The 14586-nt window shown below is 45.6% G+C and overlaps 1 protein-coding gene and 2 non-coding genes across 5 annotated transcripts; 2 read left to right on the plus strand and 1 right to left on the minus strand.

Moving 5' to 3' along the window:
* Positions 1-3829: 3829 nt before the first annotated feature.
* LOC127342999 (probable NOT transcription complex subunit VIP2) lies at positions 3830-14174 on the plus strand. 3 transcript variants are annotated; one of them, XM_051369067.2, is made up of 16 exons: positions 3830-4166; positions 6559-6663; positions 7122-7227; positions 7324-7487; positions 7679-8039; positions 9010-9216; positions 9295-9396; positions 10891-10976; positions 11052-11129; positions 11314-11742; positions 11886-11938; positions 12144-12185; positions 12720-12864; positions 12952-13037; positions 13128-13210; positions 13866-14174. In XM_051369067.2, the coding sequence occupies exons 2-14, from the start codon at positions 6646-6648 to the stop codon at positions 13024-13026; spliced, it is 1866 nt and encodes a 621-aa protein (XP_051225027.1). In that variant the 5' UTR covers positions 3830-4166; positions 6559-6645; the 3' UTR covers positions 13027-13037; positions 13128-13210; positions 13866-14174. The 3 variants fall into 3 exon arrangements, with proteins under 3 accessions (XP_051225027.1, XP_051225026.1, XP_051225028.1); XM_051369066.2 differs by having other exon boundaries at positions 3830-4161; XM_051369068.2 differs by having other exon boundaries at positions 3830-4161; positions 10891-10952.
* Positions 5942-6019, plus strand: LOC127346320 (small nucleolar RNA snoR35). The gene has a single exon (XR_007879488.1). It is a non-coding gene; the product is annotated as a small nucleolar RNA snoR35 (small nucleolar RNA).
* On the minus strand, positions 7150-7227 carry LOC127346318 (small nucleolar RNA snoR35). The gene has a single exon (XR_007879485.1). It is a non-coding gene; the product is annotated as a small nucleolar RNA snoR35 (small nucleolar RNA).
* Positions 14175-14586: the final 412 nt, after the last annotated feature.

The raw sequence follows: 14586 nt of genomic DNA on the forward strand, positions 1-14586 counted from the left end.
CGCGTCCTCTTCCGCCTCCTGAACCTCCGCGTTGAAACGCCATGGCGACCATCTCGGATCCGCCACTCTTCTGGTCATCAGGGTTCTTGCGCTTATGGCTACTGCTGTTGCCGTTATCACGGTTCTTCTTTTGTTGATGTAGGGGGATTGCTGTAGCTGCGAGATCACTGCCTGCGTCATCATCGGCGGCAGTATGATCACTGGCAATGGAGATCATTTCGTCCAAAGTCAGCTTGTTTGAGTTAGCCAAACGAGTGAGCGTATGCCTCAGCAATCCTCCCCTTTGCAGTCCACCAATGAAGGCGTACCTGGCGGTGGTGTGGTCAACATTTTCGCACTCGTTCCTGCATGCCAACCATCGTGTGAGGTAGTGTCTTGAGGTTTCTCCCTTCTTCTGGATGCAGGCTTGCAGGTCGCTTGCCGTGGCAGGTCTTTTGTAGGTGCCTCTGAAGTGTTTCTCGAAAGCGGTCTTCAGGTCGAACCAGCAAAAGATGGAGTTCTTCTCAAGGTCACTGAGCCAGATCCGGGCTGGACCTACAAGGTACAACTGGAGCATGCGGCAGGCGATGTTAGGGGTTCCTCCGGCAAAGGTTACTGCATTATAGTAATCCTCAATCCAGGTATCCGGCCTTTCGGTGCCATCATAATGCTTCAGGTTTCCGGGTAGCTTGAGGTTCATCCTTGGCTTTGGTTCCTCTCGAATCATCCTGCCAAAGCACTTCGGACCAATGTAGTCGGTTCTGTATTCGTTAAGGCGTTCCCGCGCGTCGCGCGGGCCGTGGCGAGGAGATTGTGAGCGAGAGCGAGATCTCCGGCCGTCGCCTCCGCCTCCACCTCCACCGCCACCGCTAGGTGGTGGTGAGGGAGACCTGCGAGGTGGTCGGTCCGATTTCTTGCTTCCGCCTTCCGATTCTCCTCGGCCTTCCCGGTGCTGGCTCCGGCTTCTGTGGCTGCCTTCGCCATGGCGCTGGCTGCCCTGGTCGTTCCGGCTCCGGCGAGGCTCCGGGTCGCGGCTCCGGCGAGGCTCTGGGTCGCGCTCCTCATTCCGACTCCTCCTGGGCTCGGGCTCACGATCGTTGTTCTGGTTCCGGCGAGGTTCCGGCGAGCGCTCCCTGTTTCTGTTTCTTGGCAGCACGTTGTCGCGGATAACAATCCCACCATGCCCTGGGGGCCTGGTGTTTTCGGCTGGACTACGGCGGCGAGGGGGTCGCGGGTAACCATTAGGCGGAGGAGAGGGGTTGCGATATTTGTCTCGTCCAGAGTACATTGCATCCTTTCCCTTTCTTGGATCTGACGAAGGCGTTTTTGACGGTACGGGGATCGGATTTGGGTGTTCCCTGGTTTTTCTTCTGCGCTCCGAGGATCCGGTGTGTGATTCATCGTCGGGATGTCGATCGGCGCGAGCGTCCTTCTGCGCGGTAGATACACAGTTATCCGGATTGGATTCTAACCTGCGCGAGGTATCCGCCTTGCTTTGTCTTTGCATTCTTTGAAGCGACAAGTTTGCGGAGGTAGTTGATATCAACCTCTTCGTCCTTCTTTTTCAATAGCTCCACAGCTTTTAGCATGTTGTCCTTTGGGGTTTCCAGCGGCTGCTGCTCTGCGGGCGTGGCGAAGTTGATTCTGCGAGGCGGAATTGCTTCTCTAACGATTCGATCGGCCTCCGCCTGCGCATAGGTCATCTTTACTTCCCACTCTTGCCTCATGCTCTTGACATGCTCGAGTGTGTCAGCAATTTCGCGATCCTGTCTGTCGAAGTGGTCCATCAAGCTTGCAGCTTCTGCCCTTTCATCCCTTAATGCGGCTGCGGTATCGGCGAGCTTCTTGGTTGTGGCCAGCATTTCCTTTCTAGTGGCCTCTAGAGCCTCCGGATCTGCGGCGTCGCCCGAGGTTATAGGTTTGTTAAGAACTGCTCGTGCAACCATCTCTTCAGGTGACAGGAGTTCCTCCGAGGAAGAATCCCTGCGGGGTCGCTCCCGTGACATTGGAGATCCTTGGCGGGATGGCTGAGGGTCGGATTGGTTGGTTGCCTCTTCTGATCCAGGTTGTCCCAGCGCTGCTACGGTTGCGAGAACCTGCTTAGGCTGGGCGGAGTCGACTTCAGGCTGATCACCGAAACCGTACTCTCCTAACTTGCGATTAAACTCGTCAGTATCCATGGAGGGGGTATCTCCGGAAATTGGGCTCAGATTGCCCAAAATCGACTCTTCAACCGGAGTTTCGCTTCCTCCGACAGGCTCAGCCTGATCCGGATCCGCGTCGTTTTCCGGTGCCTCTACCTGCTCAGGACCAGCTCTGTCTTCTTGAGGGGTGGTTCCGGCGGTATGGGCCAAGAAGTGTACGAAGTGGCACCTCTGCTTTTCTAACACCTGGGAGACCCAGGCGGATCTGCATTGGTCTTCCACCGTTGTTTCTGCTCGGGGCGGATTGGGTGGGCTTTGAAAATTCCAGATCCGAGGCGGAATCTCCACAGGAAGCTCCTGCATCTCAGATCGGATCTTCGCGACAGCGTCCGGCTCTGCGGCGGTCGCGTCTGCGTTACTTACCAGTGGGTTTCCGTCGGAATCGACGGTTTCCCCGATGAAGATGTGTATGCCGCCAACTGGGACGATGGAGAGCTTGACGGGGTTTGTCCTAGCCGGAATCCAACACTCATCCGGAGGGACGATCGGTAGATTTCCGGCGTAGAGGACGCGCCCCACAGCGATGGTGTCGTCGTAGCTTCCCATGGCGGAACCCTCCCGGTTCCGGCCTCCAGACGCCACTGGCCCCACGGTGGGCGCCAACTGTCGTTGCCTAATCGACGGTACCTCGGAGGAGGGATCCTCACGAGGGGGAGAAGAAGTAGGGGCCATAGGGCGGAGTGCACACGGGACGGTGGTACGCGATTTACCCAGCTTCAGAACACCTGCACGATGACAGGGCCTACTGCTGCTTGTCTGGAATTATCTGGGCGCTTTCGCGTCGTTACAATGAGTTGTGGTTGTGCCTCTAGGGCTCCCAGGATCCGGCTTATATAGGCGCACGGATCTAGGGTTTACATGGAGAGTCCTAGCCGGAATACAAGTTACCTAACTACGGTAGAATATCTTGCCGTGTACGTCAAGGATCCGCCTTCCTTCTAGGCCGTGCTGGATCCGGATACTTTATGGGCCTCTACGGATCCGGCCTCCTTCGTAGGTCGGTTAAGATCCGGCTCCTCGTTCCTGGACTGGACTTCATCCTTCACGATCAACAGCAACTGGGCCGCCCGATGGCCACATGCCACCATCACCGTCGGTGGGCCACCCGGGCTTGCCGGATCCAGGCCATGTCGTTGATATACCCATAAAGTATACCCACAACACCGCCTCTCCATGAGTGTGAAGAGAGGCAGAAGGAGGATTAGCAAGCCCTCCATCAACAGCGAAACCAATGGAGTAGACGACGGACGGACTATCCGAGAGAAATCCAAAAGAAAGGAAGGAGCCGGGCGGAGCGGAGAAACCGCAACGCTCCAGCGGGGCTCCACAAAGTAACAGCGGTGAGACAGCGCGGACCTACAGTAGCAGCACGAAAAGGCTAACCACACACGCACGGAAGGAACGAAATCTCAGGGCAGACACAGAAAATCCGATCTGAAAAAGCAGGACGTCCCCATCCGTGTACACGAAACTAACTGGATGCATCGAAATACACGTGTCAGCAAACGGCTTAAACAACTAAATTAGCCAAAAATCTGAGAAAAATCGGATCTGTTCAGGTTTAGTATAGTAGTAAGGTTTTAGGGCGTGGCCTGTTATGCAAGCTCCAGCCCAAACCAGGCCCAAAAAACTCACATTACCATACCGTGCTCGCCAACAACAAAAAAACAACAGACACAGGCATCCGCTCAGTTAGGGTTCGTACCCAGCCGCCACCTACCTCCGGGCCGCCTTCGCTCGATCTCCGGCGACCGGTGCCGCCGCCCTCCTCCAGCAGGCGGAACGAGATCCCGCCGCCGTGAAGACCTCACTCCCGGCGCCGACTCGTCGAACCCTGTGGCCTCTGCCCCGACCCGAGCTCCCAACCGGCCGGCCACCCGCGAGCGTCGCCGAGGAACTGTTCGCCGTCGAACTCCCGAGCCGGCGAACCCCCAATACCTCCTGCGCCACCACCAGACGCGACCCACACCAGCTCAAGGTAAGGTCTGCTCCTTCCCATCCCGTATTGCTTTTATTTGTCAAGATTGGGGGTCCTCCTGCGCATGTCAAATACTAGATACTGTAGGCATGTACGCTGTTCTATTGTTCTCGATTGGTACTCCTCTGTTGGTAGATACGTCTAGGCTTGTATGCCTATGTCAGATGATGATCTGCTGTCCACATATATACTACTGCCCTGTTCTGTCCAAATGCTTTTGTTAATTAGATGATGATCTATATGTGAACTGAAAATTCTGTTTAGATGGAGACTGGGAAAGCTGTGTGGGATGCTGCGGCAGCAAGATTTTTTTGTGAGTGTGCAGCCAAACAAGTCAGGCTTGCAAATAGGCCAACCAAGTTCTTGAGTGCCACAGGATTTCAAGAGGTTTGTTGACCATGTCATTAGTGAAGGCAGTAATACTACTGAAGATAGTGGGATCAAAGCCATCATGGAGGAAGTTGCCAAGTGTGGGGCTTCCGAGATGAGTGATGAGTACTACATGGCTACAAATCTGGCCGGGCATAAAAGACCGAACCCGAAAAAACTGGGACCGAACCCGAAAAAACCGTAATTCGGTCTTTTGTTACAGCTCGGTCTTGGACATCAGCTGACCGAAATTTTGTTGCGCTGTTCGGTTTTGGCTAGATGGAAACCGATATGACCGGAAAGACCGAGCATCTTCCCAGGCATCAATTTATTTCGCACGCGCAGCACCACAAGCCCACAACCCCGTTCATTTTACTATTCCCCTCGAGTTCGTTTGTTTTCCCCTTGAACTAGTGACACAGGCGACGCGCCGCCGGCCCACCAACCACCCTCGCCGACCCCGCCTGTCTCTCCGACCACGGTCGCTAGCAGCTGCAAGACCCAGCTCCGCGACCGTCGCGCCCCTTCCACACCACCTCGCTGCCACCGACCCGGCCAACCCCGCTGCATCTCCTACCACGGGCGCCGTCAGCCCAATGGCCGAGTAGATGCAGCGCCGCCGTCGCGCCCATGCCCTTTCCGCACGATCTCGTCGCGTCGTCGCCCGTCGCCCGTTGCCAACCACCCGTGCATGCTGCAGCGATGCAGAGTCGAGATCCCCAGCGATACAGACTGTTGAGAATGGATAGTGACGTGCTTTCTTGCAGCTATTTTCTAGGGTGCATCTGAATCTCAAGATGCAAATTGCGGTAACCAATATGTTGATGGCTAGTTCATTATGAGCTGAACGAGGATGTAGCTGGGCTGCTCGTTTGTACATGGCTAATTGTAAATTTTGTGCTGCCACCGTATGGTGTTGTTCTATCATTCTGTGGACTTGCGTGCCAATATAATCGGAATGGCAAGTGAAATGCTGCCATTTTGTATATATAACTGTGCTGCCAAATTTCTCTATTTGGTCTATATGTTCATGACCGAAGACCGGACCGAAAAAACCGAAGACCAAATACAGAAAGATCGAAAAGACCGAAGGCAATATGGGTAGCATTTCTAGATGACCGAAATTGACAAAGACCGAAGAGACCGGACCGAGCAAACCGAACAGACCTAACGCCCTGGGAAGCTGTCTCCATGAAATGCTCCCTCCAGTTTGCTGAACCCCAGAGGATGGTAGGCCACTCATTGCAGCATTCCTTTGAGCAAGCGACCCAGGCATATTTGGAAGATTGAAATTTCCATGAATGTCGTGCAGACCTGGAAAAGGTAGAAAATCATAAAAGATAACAGGTTTCGTCAATGGATGTTGCACTATGTCAACGCACTAACCGATCTAGGTGTATTTTAAGCTCACCAGAGTGATGGAAACCTTGAACTTATCCAGATTGGGCAGAAAAGGATGCTGCAAATGGTCGTCCTGTTGAGTCTGGAAGATTTGATGCCGTTAAGATTTGACTGCCAAGGAAAAAGTATAAGTTATCCAAACAAAGAATAAGACATACTAACATGGCAATACTAAAAGGATAACCACATTGACTTAAATAGGAACTATGGAAAAAATAAACAGTAACCAGTCAAAGTTAAATCCCACTACCTACTATAGCTCATTTAAGGGTGGCAAGGCAAAGAAAGAGAAGCATAGTGTTATCTTGAGACAATCAATGCATACATCATTCAACGACAGTTATTCAAGTGTTGACTACTGCCGCTGAATTCAGCATCCAACGACAGTTATTCAAGTGTTAACTTTGGTTTACGGCTCAGCAACCGCTCTGTTGGGAATTATGCCTGTTGAAGCCTTGCAGTACTAAACTCAAGCCTTAACAGCAGACTTTTGGAGATCCACGTGGCTTGTGTGTGGACTGCTGAAATCTGCACATGTAGCTGAGCTGAGACGGCTATCTTATATACCATTAATTTTTTTGTTTTGCAATTTTACAAACTGCTAATATATATCTGTTTCCGTTTCAGACTGGCAGGTTTCACTGTGTCGAGCAGTTTTTGTGGACAATCTTCAGTCGCTCCCTAGTGCTGACTTGCTGTTTTGTTGTCATCACAATGTCAGGCTTGCTGAACGTACGTGCTTCTTGTAACTTTCTTGTAACTGGAGTACTATGCATTCACCAGCATTTTCTTATTCTATCTGTTTATTATGTTTTGAGTTTGGTAGATGATTGTTCCTGCTGTACCTACCCAGTAACTGTCTGCAGTTGGACAATGGATGGGTATTTCAGTTTTGAACACTTGATAAATATCTCCTAGTCAGTAGTCAGGAATAGTTAAGTCTGCTTTTGAGGAATCTGTTGATTGATGTATGCATTGATTGTCTCAAGATAACACTATGCTTCTCTTTTTTTGCCTTGCCACCCTTAAATGAGCTATAGTAGGTAGGTGGGATTTAACTTTGACTGGTTACTGTTTATTTTTTCCATAGTTCCTATTTAAGTCAATGTGGTTATGCTGTTCTGAATAGTATTGCCATGTTAGTATGTCTTATTCTTTGCTTGGATAACTTATACTTTTTTCCTTGGCAGTCAAATCTTAACAGTTCAGCATCAAATCTTCCGGACTCAACAGGACGACCATTTGCAGCATCCTTTTCTGGTCAATCTGGATCAGTTCAAGGTTTCCATCACTCTGGTGAGCTTAAAATACACTAGATCGGTTAGTGCGTTGACATAGTGCGACGTCCATTGACGAAACCTGTTATCTTTTATGATTTTCTACCTTTTCCAGGTCTGCACAACATTCATGGAAATTTCAATCTTCCAAATATGCCTGGTTCGCTTGCTCAAAGGAATGCTGCAATGAGTGGCCTACCATCCTCTGGGGTTCAGCAAACTGGAGGGAGCATTTCAGGGAGATTTGCTTCGAACAACCTTCCAGGTGCCATGTCTCAGGTTTGAATGCCCACCTTTATGTACTATGGAGAATTGGGCATGCAGTAGTAATATTTTTGTAGTGCGAACAGCATGAACCTGCAGTTTAGTGGATTGTGCAATCTAAGTAATAATTTGTTGGTTGAATTTATAACATATACTCCTTCCATGGTTTTGCGTGGAAGACAATGACCGTTTCTATTTCTTTGCAGATTCCTCATGCACATTCAGGTGTCGGTGGTAGAGGAATGAATGTTGGTGGAGGTCAAGCATATAGTAGTGGCATGAATATTGGTGGTACCATTCAAGGCTTATCCTCAAACTTGGGCAACAGTGTCAATCGGAATTCTGTTCCTGGCATGTCCGCGTCTCCAGCTTTAGGAAACTTGGGTGCACGTATTACAAGTTCTGTGGGAAACATTGTGGGCGGGAGTAACATTGGAAGAAATATGAGCTCTGGTGGGTTGTCGGTGCCGAGTATTGCGTCACGCATGAATTTTGGTGGCAATACTGGGAGTGGAAGTCTAAATGTGCAAGGATCCAACAGGATGATGACTGGCCTTCTTCCGCAAGGTAGGTGTAGTTTATTTCACTACTGCATGGAAAAATGTTACACATAGCCATGTCATCACGCTTAATTTGTTGCTCGAACTATTATCTTTTTATCATGTTTTAACCACTGCTACACTGATTCTCTGTTCAGCTCCTACTTACCACATTGCTTACTTCATAACATGTTTTAACCCCTGCTAAATTAAATCTTTGTTTAAAATTTTAACCACTGCTATATTAAGTCTTTGTTCAGCGTCTCTACTTACCATATCCTGGCAAAAAAAAGTTGTGCATAAAGTAAGCACTCAACATCCCTTATGATATATTGATATTTGGATATTTTTTTTCCGAAAACACAGTAGGTATTCTTAATAAATTGTGAACCATGTGGTTCTATAGAGTATACTGAAAAATTCGTTTCTGCAAGTGCAACAATGAAGCAGTGAAAAGAAAAGAAAATATAGCTTCTGAACAATCACAATCTTCCCCCGAACAATCTCCCCACAATAAACAAGTTTGAATTTGTTATTCATTTAATTCTGGAACAACTCAGGAAGCGTGTTTGTTAAAGTTTGGTTGCCATGTCTGCCATGAAAGTAAAGCCTGGTGAACACCACTACCTATCTGGAGGAATCTGCATTTTTCGCTCTGGGTACAATATATGCCAGCTTATAGAAACTACAGTTTCGACCTTAAATATTAAGTCCAACTTATCATCAGAGTGCCGAGTTTCTGGTATATTGATGTTCTTCATTTTCCAGGAGTATGTTGGATACCTGAAATCACTTTGCTTACTAATTGAAACATCACCTTTTCCTTAACGTTATTCTGTTTTGTGATAGGTCCAACTAAAATTCATGAAAGCAATTGGGTTGTGATAAAAACTTGTTCTGTGAGATTGAATGACCAAGAACTATACAATGCGTTATTTTCTCCTATTGAAGTTACTTATTCAGCTATTTTTTTTGCTTCTATTTGTTTCTGAAACCAGGATCATCTCAACTGATTAGTATGATTGGAAGTTCATATCCAACGTCTGGAGGTTCATTATCCCAGAACCAAATGCAAGGAGGTAATAATTCTCTAGGTTCTATGGGGATGCTACATGACCATGGTGACAATGCTCCATTCGACATCAATGATTTTCCCCAGTTGACTGGCCGACCTAGTTCTGCTGGTGGGCCGCAAGGACAATATGGTAAAGCTAAATGCTGGAAAACCGTGAATATTTTCCCCAAATTCTGGAGGATGCTTTGCCAACCTCTTTAAATTGCAGGATCACTACGGAAGCAAGGAGTTGGTGTTAACACTATTGTTCAACAAAACCAGGAATTCAGTATTCAAAATGAAGATTTCCCGGCTTTGCCAGGATTTAAAGGTGGTTACAGTTGAATTATTCTAGAACCTATCCGACTCAGCGAGATTGTTCTCATTATACTTTTGTTGTATTGGTTCATGATTACTTAATTGTGTTACTTTGTGACCATGAAGTCTTAGTATCGGCTTACATGTCTATTACTATACAGCCCTGCTAGTCCAGCATTTGAACAGCTTAGTTCCCAACAATACCACTGTCATAAAATCCTCTATCTTGTGTAGAGTCCATTGTTTTTTTTACTTATCTACTATGGAATGCTGTGATCTTTTCCTCAGGTTAACTAATGGTTAGTACCGTGCCACTTTTCACTAACCTAACTAGGAGATGTCCCGCGTTGCAGCAGAATGTATAGCACAATTTTCTTGTAACGCAATCATAGAGAGGCAAGAAGATGAGAAGGTGGCATTTTCTTGAGAGGGCCAGCGCCCAGTAGGGTAGAACCATTCAGCTGGCGTGGCCTCACGAGAATCCAGAGAAAATTATAGTAAATGCTTATAGTGGGTAGTGGCTTTATAAGATATACAGATGCTAAATCAAGGGTTCAAATATGCACGATGCATTTGTAATAATAATAACAAATTATAGTAAATGCTTAGTGGGTAGTGGCTTTATAAGATATACAGATGCCAAATCAAGGATTCAAATATGCACGATGCATTTGCAATAATAATAACAATAATAACTACTACAGTTGTAATATGATGCTCCAATTGGAATTACCGTGAATCCTACTTAGAACAATGGTGGTCCCCTAGGAAAAATGCGCCAAATATTGTTCAGATGTTATGGTCCAGGCGCAACTTGCTTACATCCCATGCCGTTCAGATGATTATAACCTGTGCCTGTATTTTGTGGCGAGGAATGGAAGCATATAATTTTTTTACATATGTGGGATAGTTTTCCTACATGAGATAGGACACAGCAAGCTACCGTGTTGACCATTAGGGATTAGAAAAATGTCGAAATTGGGCGCAACATTTATTAAGGGATTGCTGCTACAGCTACCAATTAGGCCATCCACACATATACCTCGTGTCAGCGTATTGAACTTTATTTTCTTGTCCCCACTTGGTTACATCAAGATAGCTATACCGATCAATACAAATTGTCGCAATTAGGTTTTCAGCTCCAATTGTGTAAGTATCTAGTTTTTCTTTCTAAAATAGTTGTATTTGGGCTTCGGACCATCGTGCTACAAAATGTGATTTATCATTTGTTAGGTCAACTTAAGCGCCGAACTCCTTTAATGGTACCACATGTTTTGCATGGTTTTAATATCTCAAAATTTTGACCTATTCTTTCCACGTCGGACATGCTCAATCATTAATGCTTCATAACGCAGGAAATAAAACAAGACCATGATAGTGGTTTCTTGAGGTTTTAAAATTCTTTCCTAAAGTACCATCTTTTGGCTGATCATTGCACTACCTTAGTACTTTCCTTTATACTCCGTTTTGCCAAGTTATACAGAATAATGATATTTTCAATTATCAGGTAGCAGTTCAGAGTATGCTATGGAGTTACATCACAAGGAACAACTTCATGAGAATGTACCTGTAATGCAAGCACAACAATATCCAGTGGGTTTACATCTCTGAATTTTGAATCTTTGTTTCTCTGAGCATTTATTTTGACATGTTTGAACACTTATACAGATGGCAAGGTCAGTTGGTTTTAATTTAGGAAGTAGCCACCCACCAAATCGTCAGCAGCATCAGCTGGGTGGTAATTCAGTAAGTTCTATCAGGAATCCCTCTAAACAACCATCAAACGTGTAACATGTGCGGATCTGCCGCAACTATCATTGTTATGTTCTTTTCGACTTTGACATGATACTGCTAAGATGCATGATTCAGGTTTACTGTTTACATTTACCCTTCTATACAAGGAAGACTAATCTTCATTATGTTCTGTCAGATTCAGAGTGCTGGACCCCAAAACATTGGACTAAGACCACTAAACTCTAGCCAAGCTTCTAGTTTGGGATCATATGAGCAACTGCTCCAGCAGTACCAGCAGCCGCAGACCCAAAGGCCTTTCAGGTTGCAGCAGATGTCTTCGGGCACCCAGTCACACAGGGATCAAAGTCTAAAGGTCATTCAGGGAGGCCAGACACCACCTGATCCATATGGCTTGTTAGGATTGTTGGGAGTTATAAGGATGCATGATGCTGACTTGACATCTCTTGCTTTAGGAATAGATTTAACAACATTGGGTTTAAATTTGAACTCAGCAGACAATCTGTACAAGACATTTGGCTCCCCATGGTCAAATGAGCCAGCAAAAGGAGATCCTGATTTTCAGAATCCAGCTTGTTACTTGGCTGAGCAACCCCCACCACTCACTGTAAGTTGCCAAAAACCATTGGCTATTTCTTCCTAATTTGATATTAGACCAATCTTCTTAAGAAAAGAAACTCAAATTCTTTCGTTGGTGCAACCGGTTCATTTTACTATAAAATTATTGTAACAAGTTCTGTCTTGGTGCAGCCTTTGCATTTTCAGAAGTTTCAGACACTCATACTGTTCTACATATTCTATAGGTACTTCTGTTACTTGAAAATCGTACCCCATCCATCCATAAAGGGATGTCTCAACTTTGTCAAAATATGCATGTATAACACATCTAGATACATGCATATTTTGACAAAGTTGAGCCATCCTTTTATGGACAGAGGAAGTATTAGGTTTGCCCATTAGTTCCAGCAAATTTTTTAAGGTGATTATTTTGATGTCTTTGGTTTTCAGCATGCCAAAGGACGAAGCTCAGATATGTGCTGCCATCGAACTGTGAGTACATCGTTCTACCGTTCCTTGTTCATGATCTGAGTCTTTTACCAAGAAATGTGGTCTTATCGCGGTAACATTTGATAAGGGAAGACACTGCTATGTTGTTATCAAAGTTTTAATGCTATGATCAAAGTTGTATGCTAACACATATTAACTTGTAATCTATCAGATGCCAAACCAGACACAGTAACTGTCACGGATCTACCAAAAAAAAGAGAACATTTTTGGATTTATTTATCTTCCTGGATGAATACTTTAACTCGGCAACATTTGATTGTATATTCATAGTCCGACTATGTAATTTTTGCTAACTCTCAAAGATCCTGTTTAGCATTGCATCCTGCAAAATTCCTTCCAAGCTTTTGATCTTTACTATTGTGTGTCTTCACTTAAAAGTAAACCAATAATATCTTAATCCTTGCTCACAACTAGTGCGACGTAGGCACGTAGCACAACTGAATGGCGCTTCAACCAGTTTGTTTTGTGGCATATACTTATTCTTAAACATTAATGCATGCATACCATTTTCCTCAGATATAACCGTGGATGGTTTTACCATAGAGAACTGCGGCTGTGGTTCACAAGAATTCCTAACATGGAACCTCTTGTCAAGACTCCTGATTATGAACGGGGTTCTTATGGTTGCTTTGATCCACACAATTGGGAGACAGTCCGTAAGGTTTGGTCATGTAAATTTGTAGTTTGGATGTGTATCCTCTCTTATGCACTGCTGCAAAATGATAGTTGAGCACGTGGCTTGCTGCAGGATAACTTTGTTCTCCATTATGAGCTAGTAGAGAAAAAGCCAAGTCCCCCTTCTGCATACCAAATCGTTAGGTGAAAGAAATCTGGGTAAGCACTTCCTGGCAACAAGCATACCATTTTGTCCCCTGTGTATCGGACAATCATCTCATTGTTGTTTGCAATGCTTTTTTTTTGTAGGTACCTCCTGACTCTAGCTTTGTTGGACATGAACAAAAGCCTTCATTTGAAACAAAACAAGTGTCATTGCCCAATTCATCAAGGTACTATTTTTCTTAGAAGTACATACGCTAAACACTTTGATTTATTTATATTTTGTCATAAGTTAAAACTAAAAGTGAACTACTAGTTAGGAAGGAATGTTGCATGTGACCATTTTAGAAAAGTAATTATTATTTTTCTTTACACAAAAACTTGACCCATGGGTAGTAGCACCATGTATCCAGGGCCTGTTTTAATGCAGAGGCAGGGCCTCGAACGCGGTTGGGCAAGCACGCGATGCACGGTGCTGTCCAACCGAGCAATGCTCGATTCTCACTAGGAAAGAAACTATTTTAATGTTGTTTCAATTTTCCATCCGACATGTTATTGAAAAGTGAAAACCTCGAGGTACATTTAATCTCTGCGACAATTATTTTGGAACGGAGGGAGTACATGTTAATTTGGTAAATCCAAATATTTCCCCCATATATTGAGGGAAGGAATTTATGACCGCTAATCATCGCCAATTGTAGCTCATCTCGTTTAGTCTGATATATGTTGAAGATGTCATGTTCATTTGGCAAATCCAATTTTTTCCCCTTTATTTTGAGAGAATTAATTTATCGCTTGTAATCATGTTTGATTGTGTTGACCTGTTTTGAGACTATTTTGATTGGATTGGACATTAACATCCGCTCCTACGTTTTGCTTGTACAGATGAGGGCAAATCATGTCGATATGCGGAGAGAGAGAGAGAGGATAGGAGGATGCATAAGAGAAGTTGTTGTAATTATAGCAAAACAAAGCAAAGCAAAACAAAACAAAGAGAGATAGCATTGCATTTTTATTACCTTACCTGGATGATGGGGAGCCCTGTTGTACGACACCCTGTAACATTCGTCATTTACAAACTTTGATCTTAGGAGCAGCTGTCTGCATATTACTTTTGTACCTGGATGGATCCTTAAACCAACAAAACTCTTAACTTTGACGGTGCAAAATTAAAAATCTGTGAGCTTTCCCTTATTGGCATTGCCAGGTTGTTCAACCGTTGAGATCTGATGAAACTTTTGGATTTTTTTTACAGGAGCTACCACCATTTTAACAGAAAATATGATGGATTGTAAAACCACCGAGTGAAACTTTCAGAGGAGTAACCGGACCTCTAAAATTTAGAGGAGTAGAGCATCGCCCGTAAATTGAGCGGAAACTGAAAACTCGGTGGTTATACAGGTTTGGGCTGAAACTGGGCCAGAACGGAGCCTGAACTCGCGCATGGCCCGTATAACGAGTTTGGGCCCCTGAGAAATTGCGCGGTTGACCCATATTAAAAGGGGCCGTGGAGGGAAGTTCGGTTTCCAAATCCTACTCCCCTCCGCCGCCGCCTCCCCCGTATTTCAGCGAGCAATCGAGCAGCCCGCAGCCACCCTTCCACCCT

This window comes from Lolium perenne, chromosome 3 (genome assembly GCF_019359855.2).
Source record: "Lolium perenne isolate Kyuss_39 chromosome 3, Kyuss_2.0, whole genome shotgun sequence".
Classification (NCBI taxonomy): Eukaryota; Viridiplantae; Streptophyta; class Magnoliopsida; order Poales; family Poaceae; genus Lolium; species Lolium perenne.

Excerpts from the sequence above, each read along its gene's own strand:
- LOC127342999 (XM_051369067.2), top strand. Across the intron at positions 7,488-7,678 it reads TTCCAGGTGCCATGTCTCAG|ATTCCTCATGCACATTCAGG; the intron begins GTTTGAATGCCC and ends ATTTCTTTGCAG. Across the intron at positions 12,865-12,951 it reads ATTGGGAGACAGTCCGTAAG|GATAACTTTGTTCTCCATTA; the intron begins GTTTGGTCATGT and ends GGCTTGCTGCAG.